Here is a 24,406-nt window from a genome sequence, read left to right as displayed (position 1 = left end):
TGGTATAATGTACCTTTCAGACATGATTCATTTTTTCCTGCATCACCAAAGTCCTCTTTTAATGTTTACTACTGGATTTTCTTGTGTGTTTAAATGCTTAAATTCTCCCCCAAAAAGTGTCCTTTCTCTTTGCCTTCCAGAGCGAGGTCGAAGGTCAGAGCCGGAGGGGTTGATGGGGACTCATGGTGCCGTGCTCATGGGTACTTTCCGTACGACAGAAGATTGAACTCTGTCTCGTCAACAAACCACCTTGTTTCTCTAACCAAACAATACCTTCTCTCTAGTGCACGTAACAACTGCGCTTGCGAGTCGACGCATTAACTTTGCCACTGCAGCCTGTTTTGATTACTGTTGTGTGCAATATGTTAAGCTAATGTATTTAAACATGAAACCCAGCAAAACAGAAGTTGGCAAAACAAAAACAACCGCACAGACATAGCCGTGTCCTCCGGCTATTGTTGACTAACTTCATGTGAAAAATCGAAACCCTCAAATGTGTCTCAGCTTACAAATGCAATGTAAATGGCTGACTGTCCCCTGGTGTCGCCACACAATGACGGGCCAGAGAATGAGAGAGAAGGGAGAATGAAGGAAACCAAAATACCAGAGGACGAGTGAGACAGGAGATGATCTATGACAGCATGCTTTACAGAAATTCTTCTCTCCCGTCACATGGAGCTAAAACGAGACCCAGATGGTGAGCCGGGCTGGCCTGGCCCCAACCTGGCAACCCGCGGTGGCACATTCACCGTCAGGAGAAAACGGTGTCAACGGTCCCAGGCAGCCACATGGACGACAACGACTGGTCTCTGCACGGAGACGCTGTCTGCCTGCATCCCTTCAAGCATCTTGAGATCAAAATCCTCGTGGCTCAATTGTTAACTAAACAGGAAATGCGACGTTAGATGTGGAGTGGTTCTGTAAAACAGGCCGTGGTAAATGTGGTGTAAGGGTCTGGTTTCCTCCTGCCTCTGCCAGTGTTTCCTCTCTCTCTCTCTCGCTGTCTCTCTCTCTCTCTCTCTCTCTGTCTCTCTCTCTCTCTCTCACTGAGCTGCTGTCATGCAAGTGGGTTGTGGTACAAAGTCAGAAATGCTGTCTTCTCAAAGCACTCTTATTTGATGTGTCTCGACCAGTGATTCCCAACTAGCGGTGAGATTGTTGACTAGCTCAACTGGTTTTAAAACATTAGAAATTATAATTTAATTTAAACATATCCAAATATTGAGTCAACTGTAGCACCTGATCACCATGAATGAGAGTGTGTGAAAACGAGTTAGCTTAGCATGCAGAGAAGTCTAAACCGTTAGCTAAAACTAAAGGGTTAATGGTTGAAACGATTAGCTAAAAGTAATGAACGGTTTTGAATAGAAAGTCATGGATGATGGTAGAGTAAGCTAAAAGTAATGGATACACATTTAAAATGGTTAGCCAGAAGTAATTGTTAAGTGAATAAATGATTGAAATAGCTAGCTTAAAGTAATGAATAAACGGTTAGCATAAGCTAAAAGTAAACCTAATAGGTTACAGAAGATAGTTTACACTCATGAATAAATGGTTGAAATAGAAAGTGATAGATAATGGTGTAGTTAACTAAAAGTATCTGATAAATGGTTGGTTGGTTGGTTAGACAATGGCTCATGTCCGGCAAAAAAAAGGCTGGGAACCGCTGGTCTAGGCTCATAACACGAAATGAAAGTGATTATAATATTGGTTTTAACATACTAATTTATTCAACCATATTTGCCTTCAAACCTGCTGGTTTTTTAAAAATGTTGTGAGTGTACGTTTATATCCTGCACTCTATTTTTAGAGGTGTTGGAGAGCGTACCAGTATGTGGTGCACAGACTGGGAGCGGAGCCAGTAAGCAATTGATACAATCATATCCTAATTCAGCTACCTTGTGGGCGGCAAACATGTCGATTCTTCCTCTCAGAGTTTCCTGGTTTAATAGAATAACTACTTTGAGCAGAGCACAAAACAAAATGCTCTCTGAAGAGCAGAAGATTCACATGTTTTCTATCCAAGATGGCTTGCTGAAATGTCAAGTCTCTCTCTCTCATATCAAAAACATCTAAAGCCAGATAAGCGCCTGCCAACCGTAAGACGAGAAGGTGAAAGTTTACTCTGAAAGCACATCGAAAGTGTAAGGAAACAAGACCGATTGAACCTCCAGCTGATTCTCAGCCATCGTAAAACACAGCATCACATGGCCCGTTGACAGCAGAAACAATGATCAAATTGAACAAATGTGAAAAATTACACGTTTCAGTGACTAAGGCTACCATTTTCACCTTGCCTCGAAACCCATTTGGCAAGTCGAAGTTTCCCACAGTTCCCTTCACAGCCCATCAGTCAGGCCGGAGAGGAGCGGGGGCCTGACTGTCAGGGGTCAGTGCTACGCTGAACATGAAGAGAATACGAAGCAGCTGCCTGGGACAGGAGAGCATGACGTGTCACCATATGTGTGTGTTTCACAACCTTATTCATGTCTTTACATAAATGATTACGGGTCGTGGTCAAATTTTATCGTGCATTAAACAACTGTGGAGATTTCCGTTTCCAAATTTTATGCAGGGGCGGGTTTAAAGGTGTTTGAAGGGGACTTAATAGTTACATTGATAGATGAATGCCAAATATACGATGAATATGAAAGAACATCAACTTCCAAATACAGCCAGGTCCCTGGACATATACGCATGAAAGGCCCCCGCCCAATTTGCATATCTGTCTAGTCGTTTTTGTGTTTCTTCGTGGTCATTTTGCATTTCCAGCCATAAAGTTGTGTGTTGGGCCAAACTTAATTGAAACAACTGAAACACGCCTATCAAATAAATCAAAGACCGTCTGACAAAGGATCTGAAAACCGCGGGTCCATGTCAAAAATAAATGACATGCCTTCTGCAATCCCCCGCTGTACTATATGCCTGGCGTGCACGAGAGTTTCCCACACTCTGCACAGAACACACAGAAGCACAGCCACAGGGGTATAAATCAAGTAGTCATGTTTCGTGTCTTGGTAGTAGGTGTGCATCTCTGTGTCAACTTAATGTGTCTCTTTGTTGTCCTTTTGTGTCTCTTTGTAGTTGTTTTGTGGCTCCATCCATCCATGATATGAACAAGCCCACTACCTATCACCTTCTGCCTCTGGTGGGTGGGGCCCCTAGATTTCAGAAGCCTGTGCCACCCTTGCCCCCCCCCCCCCCCCCCCCCTCTGGCCCCGGCCCTGCGTTTATGAACACATTTTGTAAGTCATGCAACTCCAGCTGATAGGAATGTGAAAGCTGCTGCTGCTGCCAACATAAATGCCTCTTGACAAAATGATGGCAACACCTGCATGCAAAGTCATGGCACTGACTTTGTGTTAATTCCTTGATGCCAGTGAGTGAAAGCCACCACTCTCCCAACAACCACACCTCACTATCTGAATGCCCTACAGCAGGGAGGAGACATCCAGACAGATCATTAGCACCGACCACTCTGCATCCCCACTGTCCGGCCATATGGACCCACTGCTCAATGGAAACAGCCCCTCCCCTGGCCCTGGGTCTTCCTCTTTCATGCTTATAGGTGTCAGGCCCCCCCTTACTATTTCCTCTCTTTGGAAAACATGCTCGGTCTGGCTTTTCTGTGGCTTCATCCGATGACACCGCTCACACAAAAAGCGAGGTGGTGAAAGGGGGGGGGGGGGCTCCCACTGACAGCGAGATGGATGCCACAAGTGACAACCTTTTGTTTTAGTAAAATACACCGAGATGCAAAAGGTGGAGGCCAAGGGGAACAACTTGTTCACTTGTTCCGTTTGGTTAAGCAAACCATGGCACTGTCTGAACTTGTTACTTTTCCAGGTCTGTAGCTCATGGGTGGGGGGGGGGGGGGGGGGTGTTGAGCTGTTGATATAAGCCCCCCCCTCCTCTGTTGAAAATAAGCATCACAGCAAATACACTCGCTCGGTAGTGCTGCTAGAATAAAATAAAAAAAACTTCAAATTACCTCTGTCTTTGTCCTCCGTGAATAGTTTACTGGCTCTAAAGTGGCAGTTTATACTCTACGTGCCAAAAATGTCAATAAAACCGCCTTAATCGGTGGTCCAATCTGTAATAGCACCTGCTTATGGAAGCACAACACGCCCCTGTAGTCTATCTCCGCAGCCGCAATGTTTCCTCTCCTGTTAGCGCTACTACAGTCAGAAGCGCAGGTCAAAACGCAATTACGCATTGGGACAGGCGCACTTTGTTGAAACCACTTCCGGCCCTTTCTTTTCTGCTGGACGTTGATAAAAATCAGGGGGTCAACAAAGTGCACGCATTTGTTAAGGCTTCTGAACAAAACATTGAGCTTCTGAGAGTTGGAAACAACACTTAGGTTTTCTTATTCTTTCTCGGCATGCAGGAAATATGGCCTCGGACCTTTATTTTGAACAATGTCTATAATAAGTGAAGTGAATTGTGTGCACTTGAAGAGGCCGATCTGATTTTGATAAATATACAATTACATTTCTCTTTACAAAATACAATAGCTGAATTCTGCAATTTACTTTAACAATTTGCAGTTTATTTATTCCTAAATAATATTAAATCTCTTTACATTTAAATTATGTATTTTGTGTAAATTCATGTATAGTTTACTTTATTTTGGTCAAATTAAAAGTTGCAAGAATACCAGCAGGCAGAGAGGTTGGTTTTCGACTTACTATTTTCATCAATTTAATTAAGTTGAAATATATAATTCCAATAGTCTTTTGATTTTAATATTCTTGATGGTTCTTTCACCGTTTAGGTTGTGGGATTCCAGCTCGAGGCCTTCTTCTTCTCTCTCTCTATGCCTCAACTAAGATGATTTATTTAGCCACAATCATATTAATTAGACCATCATATTAATCTGTGCCGCAAACATTTTCGTGTCGCAAAATCAAGAACCTTATAATTTTCAGCGAGAGCTGTATATCTTAAATTCATTGGCGGTAAGAAATAAAGTAAATATATCAACTCCCCATTAACGAATGAACATCATGCTGCTGCCTATTTTATTTTCAGATATCGAATAATATAATTACTCAACAACAGATTTTTAAGAGTAAAAAAAACAATTCCACAGTGACGGGACACTTACCGACGCACTCGTTGGCCTCTCGCGCCGTGGCGCGCTGCCACGGCCGGTCGTAGTGGAAGGGCTTGCACCTGTCGCACTCCGGTCCCGCCGTGTTGTGCTTGCACTCGCACACCAGGTTCCCCTCTCTGTCCTTGACGCACTTCGACGCGTGCCCGTTGCACTTGCACCGTCCCCCGACCTGCAGGTCCGACACGGCGTAAAAGTAGGAGTCGCGGGCCAGCTCGGAGTCGTCCTCGTTCTCGTCGCCGAACGTGTGCAGCCGGCTGAAGATCACCTTGATGTCGGTGGCCGTCACCCAGTCCTGCAGCACCGGGGAGTTGTCGAAGTCGTGCGCCGACGGCCTGCCGTCCAGGGTGCTGAAGGCGATGAGCCCGCCCGTCAGAGGGTGCATGTCCGTGTGGGAGTCCGTGCAGATGGCCTCTTGCTCGTTCTGCTTGGTGATCGCGGCCTTGTTCTGCCTGTTGTACATTTTCTTGCACTGGGTCGAGTAGTACTGGAACGGCACCCACGTCTTGCCGTAGTCCATGGACTTGTAGATGGCCATCGACTCGGGTCGAGGCGAGCAGAACTGCAGGCTCACGTAGGTCACCTCGAACTTCTTGCCCAGCGACAGGGTGAGCGTGACGTTCTGCGGGAACTGCGCGTAGTTCTCCGACTGCCAGCACGTGAGGTTGTGCGGGTTGTTGAGGTCCGTCAGGTACGCGGGTGGATGGGACTTCTTGGGGTCCGCGGCGTCGCACGTGTGACAGTCCCTCGTCCGCTCCTCTTCCTTCTCGGCCACCACGCAGTACCTGGCGGCGGGGCCGCCGCAGGTGCTGGACACGCGCACGTCTTTGCCGAAAGCGGAGTTGACGAAGTCCGGGATGCACCTCCGAGGGTTGGCGTTCTCGTCGTAGCACGGGTCCGGCGGGGAGGACTGCGCGGCAAACATGCTCAGCCCGTACCCTCCGAAGACCCCCTCGGTCAGCGCCGTGACCGTCACCAAGGTGACCCAAACCTCCAAAATCCTTTGCATTGTAATCCGTGCACCGCAGGGGACCCGCGCGCTGAGATGTGATGGAGACAACAACAACAAAACAACCAGAGTTAATAACACTATAATTAACAAGGATAAAGGCAGAATCCAGACAAGTATAAAACAGTTACGACAAATGATGCTCTGAGAGATTTGGGAAACTTGGACGCACTAGCGAAGCGTGTAACAAATTGAAATGTGAATGAAATATTCTTACGAGGCAGAGAAACCCAGGACACTGCCTCCAAATAAACCGCTCAGTCTGAAAGTGAAGCGCAACTCCTAAGAATGTGGAGAACAACCTATCCCGTTTACGCACGCCAAAAAAAGAAACTGCCGCTATAGTTCTTCAGCCTTTCACCTCCCCCCCACACCCTTCTTTGATATTCCCTAAATATAAATAAGAAATGGCAAAAGCCCAGCTGGCTCCGAGTGTCCCTCTGCCTCTGCCTGTCCTCTCAGTCACACCTCTGCCCACCTCTATCTCTGTCTGTCCCATTCCCCTCTCTGTTATAGCAGGGGGAAAGGGGCTCCCCTCGTCTGGAGGAGAGGAGTCGGAGCCTTTTTGAGTGTCTCTGCGGAGGGAGAGAGAGAGCGGCGACATCTTCCGGCGGGTTGTTGACACTACATGTTAAAAAAAGGTACACTAGTCAACATTTTAGGCGACCAATACAGATAATTATGATGCAATGGAATCTTGTGATTTTTAAGATACAAAAAAAAAAAGAAGTAGTGGCATTAAACGTGTGGCATCTGCATTGTGCAGCCAATACATAGGTCACACATTTCTGCAGAATGTGCAGGAGGAAGTCAAGGTGTTGCACAAACATCTTGTTGTATATCCAGAGAGGCAAGCTGTCAATCTGAACAAGGGGAAAGTAAATACTGTGAACCATTGAATGGCCCTTAAAAGTCATGAAGTCATTGTTATTTTCCATAATGATGTGGGCTGAACGTTTTTAACTGGTTTCAACCATTAATATAAACTCTCATTTCAATGCAACCAACTGTGTGGGTATGAATAGTAGAAAAGCTGTTCTGAGCACACTGCCTGTGAAAATACACAAGCATTGCATTTGCACATTTACATATTTTGCCAGTTGTTGCCATCAGCGGTGATGAACGTCAGAGACAAACAAACACGAGGTGTCTGTGGAACAGACAATACGCCTAAACAGCAGCTCACTATAAACATCTTGCATTTTGCATTTTGCATGAATACTTGTTTACTTCTAGCTTTTATTTTCTCAAAACAGAGTGAAATATTAAAACATAAACTGATAGCCTGCGCCATCAACTCCATGACCAGGTGTGTTGCTCTAAATAAACGAGGTATGTCATGTAAAAAGACTCCTCCCACGACACTAGTAGATTTGCTTACAGCATTTTAACCAGACTCATTCAGTTCCTGTTTTGCAGCACACGCTCTCTGACTCTGACTGTCGGAGGGTCTATTTTTGAGAAGCACCAACGCAGGAGGATGTGGTCTCTGTATTGTTTCCCCTCTGCTGCTGATGTGTTGATCTGGGATTGATCTAAGACGCTAATAACTGCAGATATAGGTAAGATTTATGGCTCGTACTTCATTATTTTCAATCTCTTTTTGTGCCTCAACATGTTTACAGTACGTTCCATGTATCTGTATCGCATGTCTCATCCATGCTTGTCTCAGGTTGGCCGTATGTTGACCATTTCCTCTCTTTCTAGTATAGGAACACGCCTCTGTTGCACAACTTCCATCACATCTAACTGCAAAGTTATTCAAGCTCTGCAGATTTCCTGTTCCCCTTCTTTTAAAAGCTGCTGAAGGCTGTTAACGGTGCATTCAGAATTACATCAGGTTTGTTCGGCTAAATATTTTAAAGATGATCCTCCCTCCAGTTGTGCAATTAAAGCAACACTCACATTTAAATCTTAATGTTTTAAGAGAACCAATGAGAGATGAGAGTTTGTATTGTGGCAGTATAGGCTTTGCATGGCTGAACAATATAGCCTGACAACATACAATGGTGTAACACCTGCTTCCTCAGTAAACAATTGATTGAATTGACCTGCTTACAAAAGCTGGATATGCAAGGAACCCTAGAGTACAGAGCTGCTCTCTGCGCTCCTACTGCAAATATGCTTGTCCTCATGCTTTAATATGCAGTATGTGAATATAATCATGTCATGCTTTGCAGTTCACAAGCTTGAACTTTTTTTACTGTTAGACTGTCACAAAAACCTTGGCTGAATATCATCACTTATAGCCTGTTATTAGATAACCCCAGCTAGTGTTTTTTGTAAGGTGAAGTTAAGTTACTTCTGCAGTTTCAAATACAACAAATATGGTAAAAGAAATATCCACATATGAGTCAGCTGGAACTGCTGAGCTCTAATGCTACATGTTTTGACAGCGCGCAAAAACTAGGTATTAGCTAACTAGCTAAACATTTCAAATTGTTAGCTCAAAGTACTGAATAAACAGTTGAAATAGTTAGCTAAAGTGAATAGACAACATTAAAGAGCTGAAATATATGGCTAAAAGTACTGGAGGAGCAGTTTAAATTGCTAGCTTGAAGTACTGGATAAAATAGTCGAAACAGTTAGCCTAAAATAATAGCTAAAACTGTTGAAACAGGTAAAAAGTAATGGACAAGATGTTGAAATAGAGAGCTAAAACAAACGGCTAAAACGGTTGAAACAGTTAGGTTAGCCTTGAGTTTTGCCCAAACAGTTAAAATAGTTAACCTGAAGTAATAAATAAACCTGTTGAAGCAGTTAGTTAAATACTTAGCTTAATTAATGGATAAATGGTTGAAACATTCTTACTAATGCTAAACTTGACCAAAGCAACCCACCACTGACAGTAAATTGTAACAATGCCCACTTTAATATAGTTATTAGTGTTTATTAACCCAGTTGAAAATCAATACAAAGGGTTGCTACTGCTCTACAATACAGTGCACACACTCTTCATTGAATATATTTCAACTAGTCAAGATGCAGTTTCTCCCTCTGTCCCTTCTTAACGTTGCATCAGTGCTTCCCGGAAGGCCTTTTCCTGTTTTGACCGGCGCAGGTGACCCCCCAGTTTTCCAGTTGTGTCACTACACACATTATTCAACACTGGTCACAGCGACACATCGTTCCACAGCTGGGCACAATTGCAGCTTCCGTATGCACATCGACATCCTGGAAGCCGAATATACTTATGAGGAAAATATTTTTTTTCTCATCAACAGAGATATCTCATGGCAGTCATATTTATTTATTTCTTTTTAACCTCTTGTACACGAGACCCCCCTTTAAGTGAATCACAATAGTCATTGAAACAGGCCTTGCCTCAATGAGACGTTATTGTTTCTCTGTGTGGTCAGTGTGGTTTTAGTTGTTTGTCTTCGAATGCGTATGAACCCTATAACCACAGTTGTCATTTCATTTGTAGTAAGCAAATTTCCAGGAATGTGTGTCTTTTGCACGATTCTTTTACTTTGACTTTACAGACTTTACGATGAAACACCCACACTTGTGTCTTTGCTCGTTTAGAAGAGGAATAAGGATGAAATGGGAAGTTGTCCTTCTACAAGATAAATTTCCATCCCGCCTTGAGTCATATGGAATGCGGGTTTTTCAGCAGCTGATTTTAAGAATGAAGTAGAAATAGAGAAGAAGAAGAAGAAGTTGTGGCTGCTGTTTTCGACCAGCTCATCTCCGGTCTGCTCACACAGTCTGTGACTCACCGCTTTCAGTAGGAAGTGGCACGCTGTATTTCATGTCCTGACGTCTCTGCTGTGGACATTTGTGTTTGGAACTCTGTTTGGTTGTCTCCGGGGAGGAACAATAATGATTATAAAGACTTGGCAACAGCAGTAACAGGAAGTTTGGACTAATTAAGAGACACAATATATTGGTTTACCGGAACACAATAATAGGGTGTGATTCTTGTTTTTACTTTGGGACTTCCCTGCTGGTTCATCTCCTGTGCTTTTCTGTGGATGTTGCGATGCCTCAGCAGAAGATGATGCCGAAAATGGAGCAGAGCTCGTGCACGGAGGATCGCATCCAGCATGTCCTTGAGCGCTGCCTCAGTGGCCTGGGCCTCGACACTCCTGACAAACAACTCTGGAACGGTGAGACCCGATCCCACACCTGCCTTTAGGGGCAACGCAAAACAAAATCAGTGCTGGAAATGTGACTTGACTTGGGTCCTCAATTCACATCAGAAACATACAGCAGGCGAAAAGTACAGACGATATGTTAGATCCAATTTGTACATGAATAGTGTAAAAACCTTAACTAATATCACCTTTAAACTTCCCCAGTTGATTACTGGCTTTAAGACAATTATTTTTTGTACAGCTAGTTTTCTGAAAATGTAGTTTCAATTATCTAAATGATGCATTATCTTATGAGATATGTGCTAATTTGCATACGTTTCCAGAACAGAAATGTATAAATTGGGTAAAGACAGGGTTTAAAATTATTGTTCCATTTTGTTGACATGTTAGAATCAAAGGTTTGGACTGAGGGGAATTTTTGGTATCTCTTTGTATCACTCTATAAATCAGAAAATACTCTTAACAGCCATAATATAAAAAATGTTGCATTATGTATACGTTTATAATGTTCTATAACAAGTGAAACTGGAAAGTTTGGTGTATGTTTGTGCTGCTGAAGCGGAGATTTCTGGCTCAGAGTCGGAGAAAAAACTATTGTATGTATGATGCTACAGGTGAATCGTGTAAAAACATTAAACTCATAGATATCACCATGAAACTTCCCCAGGTGATTACTTACGTTAAGACAATAATTTTTTGTAGGACAAGTTTTCTAAAATTTCATGGAAAATATGCAAATGGGGCGTTATCTAATAATAACGTTTGGTGAATTTAGGATAAATCTACAAACGCAAATAGACAAAGTGTAGTAAAAAACATGTCAATGTGTATTTTGAATGTTTTCTTTCCATTAGTCCAATAGCCCAAAATCTCAAAATCGGTCAGTGCATGAAAACAAATATAAAAAACCTAAATAAAAGCCTGTAGTTTCTCGCTTTAAATCTTTACAACACGCACCCTGGCGAACCCTTCAGGAACATACTGTCCTTATAGAGACAAACGGGAATTGAAAGTGGTGACACACAGAAGGAGGAGTGACAGACAGTATGGAGGAGTATCATGTTGAAAGACTTCATTCAGACCTTTGGCAACAAGGGACAGTGGCGTCATCATTTCGTTTTCCTTCTCTGAATATTAGTCATGAACATTTGCGTCTAAACAGCGTGTTTACTGCCTGTTGTCAGGATAAAACCTAAAAGGAGAAATAAGCATTCTGTGTTTCTGTCTTTCTGATCAGCTGGGCTGTGCATAAACCGCTGGTGTTTGGAGGAACTTGTGAAGAGAGATCCCCACAACTTCCTCATCCTTCTACAGAAAATACTGAGGAAAACAACAGAGGTCAAGAGCTGAAAAACATCATCATTCTTCCAAAGATGTTCAATGGGAAACGAGGAGTGACGGCGTGATTTCTTTTCCTATCTTTTTTTACAGGTGCTCGAGCAGTGTCGGTATGAACTGGTGGTGCCCCTCACGCTCCTGTTCTCTTCCACCCTCCTCAAAGTGAGTGGGTGTCAGAAAGAAGCACAGACTCTTATTCCGTTTCTTATTTGAACCTGGTTTACGTCTGGTTTCTCCTCAGGCTCCTCATGTGGCTCCGGACTGCGGCGTGCTGCAGGAGGCCTACCTGTTGTTCCACAGTTTCCTGGCCTGGCCGGAGCCTTGCAGCTCTGCCAGTAAACGCCTGCTGAAAATCATCCAGAAGGAGCTCAGAGCACCAGGTAGCGCTGACGCTCTTAATGCACTTGCAAAGGAAATGGGCCCAACGTCACCTCGCTGTGTTCTGTCCAGTATCGAAAGTTTAAACCAGTGAATACTTCTCCGTTAAAGGTTTTTGCATGTATATAGTCAGTCACCTTGATAACATGTCTGGTGGCGTTGATGAGGTGGTAGTTCTGACAGGGCTGTGTTGGTACATTTGGGGGCATTCTTCATCTATCAGTGTGATCATAAGGGGGCAGTGTTTACCCACTAACTAATACTAAATACCGCTGTTGTACTTTTGTTTTAGGAATTTCATTTCAAAGACTGGTTCGGACCGAGCAGGGTATTTCCCCTGAGATTCACTGCCCCAAAACCATGTAAGTTCATAGCTATCGACAGCTATTCAAATAAGCTAAATATGGCTGTTATTTCCAAACATCTTAAAGAGGAAGTTGTCCCCAAAAATCAAAAAACACATAATTTTTCCTCTCATTTGTGGTGCTATTTATCCATCTGGATTGTTTTGATGTGAGTTGCCTAGTTTGGGGGATATTGGCCGTATGTAATGGGATATAACTCCTATATAATGGGACTAGATGGTACTATTAATAGCACTAAAGGCAAGAGGAAAAATATGTATTTTTCTGATTTTTGGGTGAACTCTTTGAACTTCCTCATTGCACTTCAAACTCAAAAGCTTTTTTTAGGAGTTAACATTTGAATCTTGAGTGAGATCTCCTTGTATGTGACGGCGTATGTGTGCTTGTGTATCTAATCAGCACGGTGCTGTTGGTGAACCCAGATGAGCACGTCCCTCCAGAGGTCCAGTCCGTCTCGGAGCAGCTGAGCAGCACCCAGCACTCCAGCAGAGACGCCACCATCGTCCTCATCCTGCACAGCTTTCAGGCTGCTCTGGGCGCCAGCCGCGACCAGCGGGCGCTCCACACTGCCCTGCAGGTGACCGACCTTGGGATGCACGCTTCCTCTTTATTCTGTCTTTCTAGTTTCTCCCTAAAACAAACTGCCTGATGTTCCTCCAGACGAAGCGGCCCGAGGAGCTGGAGCAGCTCGCGGAGGCAGTGACCGACTACATGGAGACGGCAGCCTCTACGGAAGATCCCAGGACAGCTAGACAAGCTCTACTGCTCAGCATGGAGAGGCTCAGAGACAGCCTGGCTGTTCCTGCTCTTAATAATGGCTGCACGGATACTGGTAAGACCGATAATGTGAGCGTGAGGTTGATGAATGTGTGATCTTTTCAAGATTGTTAGTGCTTCCTTAACCTGAATGTGACCTCCTCTCATTAGGGGCTGTTAAGACCTTCATGCTGCCCTTCCCCAAATGTCACACATGCTCCTGGGAAAACAACAACTTTGGTAATTAGTTGAGTTTGAACAACTCTCCTGCATTATTTAACAGATATTTATCTTTAACTGCACAAACCTCTCTGCTCTCTCATCTCCTTTACATTCATGCAGATGTTCTGAACGACATTCTCTCCAGCGAGTCCGACCTGGACTCACCTCCAGACTGTTTCCCTAAAACCGAAATGGATGAGGATGATAACATCGACACCAGTGTGGATGAGGAAGACGAGGCGGAGGGAGACAAAGTGGACCATGAGTTTCAGAGCAACCGGGTCTCCACCGCGTCCTCGTCCTCGAGGGACTCCGGCTACTCTCTCTCCTCCAGCTGGTCTGCGCTCTCCACGCCGTCTGCCTCATCAGGCGTGGAAAGTGACGTCAGCGTGGACACGACGCACGAGGACACAGCGGGAGGAGCGGATAGCCAACCGAAGCTTAGAAAGAAACCCAAAAAGAAGTCCAGATCCATCCTAGGCGTAGAGCGCATCTCCATGTTTTTCAATGCCCCCCGCAGCCCAAGCATTTGCCGCCGGGTCCAGAGTTTGGGCCACCGTGGTGATTCTACCAAAGACGTTCAAAGAGAGTTTAAAAACTCCAGGTCCCTGTCCAGACAAGTCTACCCTCTAGACAATAATCCCCTGTCCCCCCAGAAGCACATGTGCGTCCGCAGGAGGCCCATCCTGAGCTGCGACGACTTTGATACGGCGGAGGTGCCCACGCTGGTCAAAGTGGTGGTGTTTGGAGGTGACAAAGAAGCTGGCAGGCTGGCCAGGGCGTACAGCGACCTGCAGCAGAAAGAGAGTAAATGTCCCCGACTCACCAAGACATGCAAGCTGCAGTTTTACTTTGTTCCAACCAAAAGGAGAACTACCGGAAGCACGGGAGGAGGACACACACCAACCGAAGGGCCGATAGGAAGTTCAACCAGAGCTGCTGCCTCTGTGGTGAGAACATCTGTCTCTGCCGCTTACACCTGTATGTGTGTGTGCATATACATATATATATATATATATATACAATTTCTATGCATTCATAGATGCAGTACAACTTTCAAATAAAACAGCCTTTGTAGTGGCTTTATCAGGTTTTATAGGTCAGTTATAAAGCATTCATTAATACAACTTTTAGGTTGCAAGAAATTGAAAAAATTCCCTGGCTGGTGAGTAATTAATAGAGTAATTAATAATTAAAATTATCTGCTGCAATAAGTCAGTAATAATAAAGGTTACCAAGTCACAGTTAGTGAGTTATTTTGTAATCTACATTTTAGTAAGTAAATAATAAAAGTTGTTCCAGCAATCCATCACAAATGTTGCAAATGTTAATACGTTTTTAACAAATACAAAGACTCTGCAGCAGTTTCCCAGCAGGTCAGAGGTCAATTGCTCCATTGGAGGAGTCCATTTGATGAACTAAAGACCTAAAAAGACTAAATGTTTTTTTTCGTTGGAGGAGCTTAAAACCCCAGCCAGAGAGATTTGTCACAACCTGGAAACCCAATCTTATAGTCTTTTAATAGAGAATTAACAATATAAGTGATAATAACAACTCTTAATAAAGCCCCATTTGAACGTCTCTAATGCCATTCATTCAATTGATTCCTTGACTGTGGAATTAGCAGCTTTTATTCTTTCATTCTGACAGGAGTCTAACGGCAGTGTGCTGGAGGACAGCACCAATGACATAGCCCAGATGTTGGGCATGATGGACCCCTGGTACGAGCAGAACGTCCTCAGTCTGCTCAGCCTGTCCTCTGACGTCCTTTGTCAGGTACCTTCCACAGTGGCACCTTTTGTCTGGTCCATGCGTCACATAATGAGTCAAGAGAGCAGCTGACGTAACAACAGCTTTTGGACCACTGTGAGGTTTATTGTAATAATATGAGATTCAGTCCCCCTACTAGCCCGAATAAGTTCCGTACAGTCCCTTAAAGTGGAACGTTGGTGAGTTATTAACAAAGAATCGTCTCCAATGCCAAAATACATCTATATTTAAACACAATACGATTGACACAAGAAAGCCCTTGACCTTATTCTGTTGTAGCAAGAGACACACTAGTATGATTCTATTCGCCCGAAGACACTTGATGAGACTAATGATGATTAATTATTATGTTAAAATCTAACCGCACACAAAGGTGATATTTTACCACTTCAGGATTGTCTTCACCTTGTCTGAAAACCACACATGTGTTCTCTATGAGCCAGACTGCCTGTAAGGACGGCGATGAGTCAGTGAGCAGCGCGGAGACTCTCCCCCTGCTGGCTGACCTGGTGCTTTATTACTGTCGACATGCAGACCAGCCGGTTCTGGTGCAGCTCTACCAGGCTGAGGTGAGAAGAGCACGCACACACACACACACACAGACAAACACTCACACACACACACACACACACCTGATTTTTTGTTTTTGTTTTCTTCCCCTACACAGTTGACCCTGGCTGGAGGAGAGAAGAGAAGGGAAGTGTTTATTCACTCTCTGGAGCTCGGGCACACTGCTGGAACCAGAGCGGTTAAGGCCATGGGTGAGTCACACTCTGACAGATACACTCAGACAGCCACAACAGCATAAAGACACGCGCGCGCGCACACACACACACACACACACACACACACACACACACACACACATATATAGTCTAAAGTGTCTTTTCGTAGGTTCTGCCAGCAAAAGGTTTGGGATTGATGAAGAACGGGAGGCTGTCCCTTTAACACTCAGCGTTGCCTACAACAAGGTATGCTTCCTGCTTTGACTCCCACAGAACACAGACAATAACGCAGCATGAGCTATTTTTACACACGTCTCCTCTACACCCGCCTACAGGTGGCTGTTAGCGGGAGGAGTCAGTGGATCCAGACGGAGGTGGTTTGCACATCGATAAATCTTTACAAATCCTGCCGGAAACCGGAGCAGCTAGGTGTGTGACAGGGAAAGTCGAGGCTTTTAATTGTGTGCCAGCAATTGATTTATTTTTTGTCTAAGCACGTCGAATCTTGTCTGTCCAGATACAAGAATAGAAAGTCTGCAGCTGACAATGACAGAAGTGCTGAAGAGGCAGAGCTCCAAGTCGAAAAAGGGCTACAACCAGGTGAAGGGTTGAAATCAAACATTAAACATAGTCTCATGCACACTCTCCCTTCGGAACGCAGTCTCCTCACACTTCCTCTCCCTCCCTCCCTCCCTCCCTCCCTCCCCCTGGCAGCACATCTCCATATCAGAGGTGAAGGTGGACAAGGTGCAGGTGGACGGTGGAGAGGACGGGACAACTTTCGCCGTGTGTCTGGATCAGGACGAGAAGAAGTTCATCCAAAGTGTCACCAGGTACAAGAGCATCATCACTGAGTATCACATCATCAAACCTTTACTTGAGTAAAAGAACCAACACGACAATGTGAAGATACCCCATTACAATGAATGTCCTAAATTCAAACTCCTACTCAAAGCAATAGTTTTGATATTTTTTGATACTAGGGCTGTCCCGGAATCATTATCAGAGTTGACATTAACATTATCAGCATCATCACTGCTGTCTTTCCTTCAATCCAAGTAAATGTGGTGAAGTAAATGTATAAAGTGACATGATACATATTTGAATGTACTTAATAACTTCCCATTACTGCGTTTCCCCTAAAGTTAGAGTCACAGCACGTGCGTGCACTTATCAGACCCACATGCAGTGATGCTGTCTCTTCTCTTCTGCAGGTGCGAGGTGTCTCTGTGCTGTAAACCAGGAAGCAGTTCAGACTGGAGGTCCTACAAGCCCTCACCTGGCCAAGTCCAGCCCCTGCACCCGTCCTACTGCTCCCTGCTCTGCCTCCCCGTCACCTCTTTCTCGGCCTCGTACCCCTGACACACTTTGTACCGCGCTGAACGAATCCCGGCTTGTTTGAACCAACGCAACGCGGGACGCAGACTTTACATACTGAATAGATCGTGAACATGGCGCAGAGAACAAACAGAACTTGTAATAAGGGTGACATGTATTTCCCTACATATGTAAATGTATATCAGGTTTATCCTGAAGCTGATGTCAAGGTGTGCCACATTTTGATGGATGGAGTGTGTGACTGTTTTTTTTCTTATCTTCCCTAGCAGGGTTTACATCACTCATCTGCTGCCAGTAGCATAAAACGAATCCCATGATTACTACTGTGTACGTTCTGTTGATGACAGAGTCAAATACTTTTAAAAAAAGTGTAAAATAATCTATTTATTTTTGAAGTGATAGTGATGAAAACATGTTGTTTTTTGTTATTGTACTTTTTACATTTTTTTTTCAGAAAATAGGTTTATATCACACAACTGTAATAAAATCACACTTCAGTCTCTTCTGTTTATTCTTTGTTTTCCCGGTTAAGACACTTCCTCCTATGAGTCACTCACACCCGGTCTCACTCACACTGTAACAACTACATGCCATTGATAACTTCCCCCAAAGGTTGCAGCAGCGGAGAACATTTAACAGAACATTAAATCTGTTGAAAAGGTGAATACGGCAGACTGTCTTTCAGTCTTCCATCTTGTTGGGAGCACACGGTGCTGAAATCACAGCTATCCTGAGACCCTGAAGAGCAGAATGATGGTTGACCGTACCAGTAAGTGTTTTCTTTTTGTCAAAATGACTGTGAGCCAAACTTGTTTAACTGGTTAACACTTGGTGTCGTAGACTGTGTTTATTAAAACAATAACATGTATGATCTTCATTTCTAGCTAGCGTAGCTCTCTCCACTGTGGAGTCCAGCGTGTACAAAACCGTCCAGGCTCTTCTGAAAGAGATGAGCGGCCAAAGCGCGGGGGAGAAAGGTAGCTATAACTGAGGGAATATGAGGCACTTAAAGGCAAATATAAACTATATATACACTACATATCCTACAATATAAAGCAAACTACTCTGGTTCTGCAGGTCTGATACGATGGAGTCTTTATAAGAAGCTGGAAGCTAATCCATCCTGCAGCGTTTCATTGATCAGAGTGCTGGTCAAAGAGCTGGAGAAGCTGATGCAGATTCAACAAACGCGATCCTACACGCATACCATTCCAGTGCTGCACACAATCTACTATGCGGTTATGCAGGTAAGACACACCTGTGTGAGTCTAAATGACAACAACGTGCAGATTAAGACAAAACGAGTATAACAGCACAGACAAACAGACAGATTGTGCATTATTAGTAGTGTTTTCTGTCTTGTTGTTGTACTTACCTTTCCAGTCAGGTGTCATGATTCCTACCAGTGTTTACCAGACGGTGTATGAGTCCATGATGAAACTGCTGATATTACCGTCTCCTTACTCTGCTGTGGCCCTGAGCACTCTGAGGAGCATCAAGATGGAAATGACCACACCAGGTATCATGCATCAATGCACACGTGTACAGAAAGCTGAAAACGACCACAGACAACACTCTTAATACAAATGTGTTGATGGCTGGCCCAATGTTTGTGTTATTACCTACTGTATATAAGAAGGTTATTACCAAGCAGACACATATTGGACACACACACCATCTGTTAAACCATTGACCAATCACATCGCTACTACAACATCTCTACTCACGCTTAACTTGTGTTAAAACTCTCAACACTGTCGTGTTAAAAGTAACACAAAATGCGTGGTCCTTGTATAGACACATTAGTGTGTTGGGAATTCACACAACTTGTGTTGAGCTGTTAACACATCTGATTTAGTATGATGCAAAATAAAAATCTCTTGACAGACTAATCCTTCCGTCATCAGGCTCCTTATATCACAGGAGAGTCACCGCTGAGCAAAACTTGAAGAATGAGCTTTTCACCTTGCAGGAAAAGTGAGTATGTCGTTTGAATGTCAATCAACTTGTCTCAAAGGTTTAACACTGGCTAAACTGTTCCTTCCCTGTTGGCTGATTTCCTCCAGGGTGTTTGTGCTTGCTGACTCAGCTGTGTTTTCTGCTCCACTGGAAGCAGCAGTGAGAACACACTTGGAGGCGTCCAGCTTTCTCAGGGACACGTCAACTTTGGAGAGAAATATGGTGCTGCATGCGCTGCAGACGGGACTGGGGACGACCTGCCAAAGCTCCAGGTTGGCTCAGGCTCTGGAGGTGAGCCAGTTTATGAAGATGTTTTGGTCAAAGTAAGAAGGATATTTTTTTTAGCCATGCTAGAAGTGATGGTTGTAGGGATGGTAATGCCAGTCATTTGATTGAACAGCTGACATATCTCAACATCTATTGGTCAAACTGCCATTAAAATGCTGTATTCATGGTCCCCAGAAGAATGAACTGGACACTTTGGTGATCCCCTTACTTTACATTTCATCTAACACCACTAGCATGTCAAAACGTTCACTTATCTTGATAAATATCTCAACATCTCCGTGATCGATTTGCACAAACCTTTGTAAAGACATTCATGGTTCCCAGAGGATGGATCCGATTGGCTTTAGTGATCCCCTGGCTCACTCAGCCTCAGTTGCACTTTAGTGTCAATTAGCAGAAAGCTAGTGCAATACCAAAAAGCATGCTAACACGCTAAACTAAGACGGTGAACAGGGTAAACATTATACCTGCTGAACATTAGGATGTTAGCATTGTCACTGTGAGCACTTTGCCATGCTAGTGTTAGCATTTATGTCAAAGCACTGCTGTGTAGTCTCACAGCTAGCGCGGCTGTAGACTCTTGCTGATCGATGCTTGCATGGGGAAAATTTCTCACTGAACTACATAAAAAAATCATATATTTATCTGTACCAATATTTCTCATTGTTTTTTTTTTAATCAGACTATGTGTCTTTTGTGTAATTTAGGCTTTAGGGGAACATATGGTGAAGACGTATTTCCAGGAAGTGGTTCTAGCCGTGGAGAAGAGTGTGAAGCATGGTGCAGGTGGTCGTGCAAACTATGTGAACAGACTACAACACATATACAGAGACATCTTGACTGCCTCTAAAGAAGGTGTGTATTATTTGCTCCGCTGTTGGAGCACCCATTGGTATTAGAGATCATGACAGGGTTGCCGCGTTAACCCTCACCCTGTTTTCTCAGAACAAACCGAGCTCGATCACAGTTCTGTGTTCAGCACTGCAATGCCTTATCCTAAGATCAACTTCCACTTGTGGAAAGACGAAGAGGATCTATGTGAGTCGAACAGACAAACAAAAGTTTCTACTTTCCGTCAATAAAAGATCCAGTTGCTGCTGTTCAAATGTACACTAACTATATGCTTTTTCCAAAAGGGAATCTGCTGGCAAACTTCGCCATGTGCTGCGGCTCTAACTCAACTACTGTTGATAAAGAAGAGAAGGACAAAAGGGATTCAGTTCGGTCTGAGGACAGTGGGATAAAGAGTAACTTGGATGACACAGCGCGGCCTGCATCCATAAATCCTGCGCCATCGTTCACACGGAGAAACACTGTTAAGCCCATGAATACGGCACGTAAACTGAGCCCAATGAGTGAGAAGATGGACGTGTTTCCTGGAGGCTCTCCTCTTTTCAACGAAGACAGGAGGCGTCACACAGCTCGGGTGGTGGTACTGGGGGACGACCGTGTGCTCGGAAGACTTGCCACGGCTTTTCACTCGATTCGGTAAGCAGCCGGTTTGTTATGAACACTCTTCTAAATAGTGTTACAGCAAAGTGGTGTTTGTTCCTCAAACCTTTTCTGCATTTGCACTTGTGTGAATGAGTGCGCCCAGCTTTCCATGAACGTTTTCCACGTATTTCCCGACAGAGAGAGAGAGTCAAAACGTCTCATTTTGACCAAGAAACTGAACCTGCGGTTGTACTACATCCCAGTCACCGATGCGGCGCCCTCGCTCAGTTCACCTGTGAGTCACACTGAGTCACTCAAAGCGATAACCGACTGACTGGTGTAAATGTAGAAGACTATATAACACCTGTTATTCCTCTTAGGCTAGCCCAGGTGAGAATGAAGGCAGATTGTCTCTCGCCTCCTTACTGGGAAGAGTGGATCCATGGTACAACAGCAACATCAACAGTCTGGGAGCAGCAATCTCCAAACTGGCTGGAAAGGTAACCACAGAGCCTACAGCCATGCTAACCACTCTGTTCAGGCACAGCTGTGATCTAACATGCTCACGACATCACTGCTAACATGCAGATGTTTAGCAGATATAACATTTACCACCTTCGACATCTTAGCGTCGTTTATTTTTTTTTGCATGCTAACATTAGCGCTAAACCCCGAAGAGGCAGACTGAGGTTATGGGACTTCATCTGATACCTTCTCCCTTCTGTGATGTCTCTCTACTGCAGCAGTCTGTCCACAGAGAGCCACCGGAGCCCAACGTCTTCCTGCTGGACACCCTGTGTTACTACCTCCGCTGTGGGACGCAGCCAGTTAACCTGCCGCTCTATTCGGTTAAGGTACAGTGCAGCTGTCGTGTGTAGGCTATGGATTAAAATGTACATTCAGGAAAATGTTGAAGACGATAGAAAGAATACATAAACGATCACGAATCTGCGGGTTCTCTCAAGTCCACAAAGGTTTCTAACCCTCTTTTATCTCCCTATTTTCATTTTCCGACCAACAAACCCTGCCCCCGTCAACCTGGTTCTCCAGCTGCAGCCAGCAGCTGTTTTCAGCAAATACGCTCTGATCAATTCACAGCATTCACGGGGGCCAGCATCAAATGCCAGGCAGAATAAGTTAGCGACTAACTGCTACAGAGACAGATTTTCTTTGGTGGAGACCAAAAACAGAGCTAAAAGGAGAGTGAATGTTGAACTTGCATTCATCAGGTGAATCGAAACACAACTCCAACTGAATGCTAATGTTGCTACGTGACACAAGACTATACACATCTTTAAAAGGTGGTACCCGTTAGTAATTGTCTTTTTTAAACTTTTTTTCCACTGCCCTCTAGTGGCCAAACTACATTATAAATAATAATAATTGATGCAGCTTTAAGAAAGTTATTTTAATACCTTCTCCAATATTGGTTGAGTAGTGTAGATTCTGGTAGATACTGTCAACTGTGTCAATGATTTATTGATGCTGGACATGCACTTCCTGGTTTGACTAACTCCAGTATGTGTTCAGATGACCCGCTCCAGCTGTGATGTGGTGGAGGAGGTGTTTGTGGCCCACCTGGAGGTCGACATCCCAGAGTTCAGACACCTTAAAAAAAAATCCACAAGTATGTTTTTGAATCTCTTTCTGTGTGTGTGTGTGCATGCGAGTGTGTGTGTGTGTGTGTGTGTGTCTGTGTATAGATACTGCCATGACTGTGCAAACATTATATGCTTAATTAAAGCGAGATGTCTTTGACAGAGGAGCCTGGTGTACGCCGAAAGAAGTCGACAGTGGCAGTCTTTGGGTCGGTCATCTCAGTCAGTTACACAGAGGTACAATCCTAACTATTATCAGCCACGATGAATACTTTCTATTTAGTATTTGCATCAACAGCAGGATATGAAAATCCTCAACAGATCTCTTTAAGCAAACGACAAGTCGCAAAGGGAGAAGCACCCATGACGTGTGGCGTGGTGATTACATCAGAGCCGGCAGCTGTAACATCAGGTTAACCTTTTGCATTTATATTCATAGCTCACAGATTTATGTCAATGAAACTAATGCAATGAATAATCCATTGTCACTCTGTGTAGGCAAGGATCACCTTACTGTCGAGTTTCACAGTGTGAACCCAGGAAACAACACAGTAAGAAGTTAATCACTTTTTCTTGGGAACATATATAGATATTATTACAAATTTCAGTCATATTTATATTGTAAGTGAACATTTAAAGCAGCTTTCTAAACCTGTTCTGTTTTGATTATAGACAATCCAAACCCAGAACATCAGCATCAAGGCGCTGCAGCATCGAACCCTCTCTGTGTGTCTGGACAAGGACTCCCGCAGTACATACACTGATGTTCAAAGGTCATTTACAACGCCGCAGCATTTCTGTTTTACGTTATCTCTGCACCTTATACAGATTGAAAGTGGTACAATGTAATGTCATTCCTCTCTACAGGGTAGTAATTTCTCCGTGCTTGAAACCAGGATGCAGCATCGGGTCCAGTTCCGAGCAAGAGCTGCTGTTCAGTAAATATCTAGACAAAGTCCTGTACCTGCCAATCAACACCTTCACTGGTGTGACCCCCTGAGAGATGCGAGCTGTCTACTTCAGGTGTGCAGATAATGCATGCTGCTGTACATAATGCTCTATGAAAACCAAAGTGTGTTTCAAAATCTAAGTTTATCAAATGTTTGTATACTTGTAAACTAGTTATAATACTAGAACAAAACACATCCTTAAAGGTGCTTAATACAAAATTCAGAGCATATCTGTTGCCTCCACACGGCTCTCAACATGGCGACGGCTGAGCCGGCGGCTAGCAGCTAACGGTGCTGACAGCGCTAACAGTGCAAACAACGACAACAGAGCCAACAGTGTTTAGTTGAAGGGGAACCAGAGGGTGGGTGCTTCTCTTTTACTCCACTACATTTATTTCACAAATAGTTACTTTTAAGATTAAGTTTTTACTTGTAAAATAAATGATACGGTTGATAAAACACGATGCACTAAACTAAACTACTCAAGAGTACAGTTGTTCAAAGTATAACCTTGAGAACACTAAAAATGCATCTGTATAATCATAATATTTCAATAATATACACTATACACAGAACAGTATATTTTGCTGTTAACACATCCGTACTTTCACTCAAGTAAAATATCTTTATACTTCACCCACCACTGATTAAATCATTGGAAGTCATGCATGCATTGCATTGTTGAAGCCTGTGTTTGGAAGCTGTATTATTATGTGTTACCTTTATTTTATTACACAGCCTGTAGTAATTAGGGGAATGAATTTGCTGAGTTCATTAAAATCACACATTTGCTGTTACAAGTTCTCTGTTTGAAACGAGGAAACGCATATAAGGATGAAAACGTGAGTGTGACGTGAGTTCATGATGTGTGCTGAATTTCAAAACGTGGTGAATATGCTATCTATCGACTGAACGTGTCTCCTGAATAAGTGGCTTTTATTTGCACATGGGAAAGTTGTTGACATCAACGTGCTCTTTTCTCTCACACCTGGAAATGCACCACCTGTAAATTTTTAGATTGTGTTCCAGTGCGCGCGCGCTCTCTCTCTCTCTCTCTCTC

At 43.8% G+C, this 24,406-nt stretch overlaps 3 protein-coding genes across 3 annotated transcripts in view; 2 read left to right on the top strand and 1 right to left on the bottom strand.

Moving 5' to 3' along the window:
• The window catches only part of ntn1b (netrin 1b), a 39,204-nt gene extending 33,079 nt beyond the window's left edge, over window positions 1-6,125 (bottom strand). Inside the window, exon 1 of the mRNA XM_076080062.1 lies at window positions 5,111-6,125. Coding sequence (XP_075936177.1) covers window positions 5,111-6,125 — 1,015 coding nt within the window. The remainder of the gene's footprint in view (window positions 1-5,110) is intronic.
• Window positions 6,126-8,210: 2,085 nt separating this feature from the next.
• Window positions 8,211-17,617, top strand: LOC142941708 (phosphoinositide 3-kinase regulatory subunit 5-like). Its single transcript, XM_076083741.1, has 17 exons — window positions 8,211-10,237; window positions 11,463-11,563; window positions 11,657-11,725; window positions 11,805-11,943; window positions 12,234-12,303; window positions 12,706-12,883; window positions 12,967-13,138; window positions 13,234-13,302; window positions 13,405-14,234; window positions 14,935-15,060; window positions 15,498-15,623; window positions 15,722-15,815; window positions 15,949-16,025; window positions 16,115-16,208; window positions 16,297-16,379; window positions 16,494-16,612; window positions 16,994-17,617. Exons 1-17 carry the CDS (start codon window positions 10,111-10,113, stop codon window positions 17,139-17,141), a joined length of 2,622 nt encoding a protein of 873 aa, XP_075939856.1. The 5' UTR covers window positions 8,211-10,110; the 3' UTR covers window positions 17,142-17,617.
• Window positions 17,618-17,870: 253 nt separating this feature from the next.
• pik3r6b (phosphoinositide-3-kinase, regulatory subunit 6b) lies at window positions 17,871-23,396 on the top strand. The gene is made up of 18 exons (XM_076086676.1): window positions 17,871-17,886; window positions 18,002-18,094; window positions 18,195-18,364; window positions 18,501-18,636; window positions 19,025-19,094; window positions 19,184-19,367; window positions 20,072-20,219; window positions 20,310-20,402; window positions 20,501-20,852; window positions 20,997-21,093; window positions 21,179-21,289; window positions 21,542-21,652; window positions 22,329-22,425; window positions 22,560-22,633; window positions 22,718-22,808; window positions 22,895-22,947; window positions 23,069-23,169; window positions 23,264-23,396. The coding sequence occupies exons 1-18, from the start codon at window positions 17,871-17,873 to the stop codon at window positions 23,394-23,396; spliced, it is 2,130 nt and encodes a 709-aa protein (XP_075942791.1).
• Window positions 23,397-24,406: the final 1,010 nt, after the last annotated feature.

This window comes from Anarhichas minor, unplaced genomic scaffold (assembly GCF_050575085.1).
Source record: "Anarhichas minor isolate MPS153535 unplaced genomic scaffold, ASM5057508v1 ptg000007l, whole genome shotgun sequence".
Taxonomy (NCBI): Eukaryota; Metazoa; Chordata; class Actinopteri; order Perciformes; family Anarhichadidae; genus Anarhichas; species Anarhichas minor.
The sequence above is the reverse complement of the archived record's forward strand: the minus strand, read 5'-3'. Positions and strand labels throughout refer to the sequence as shown.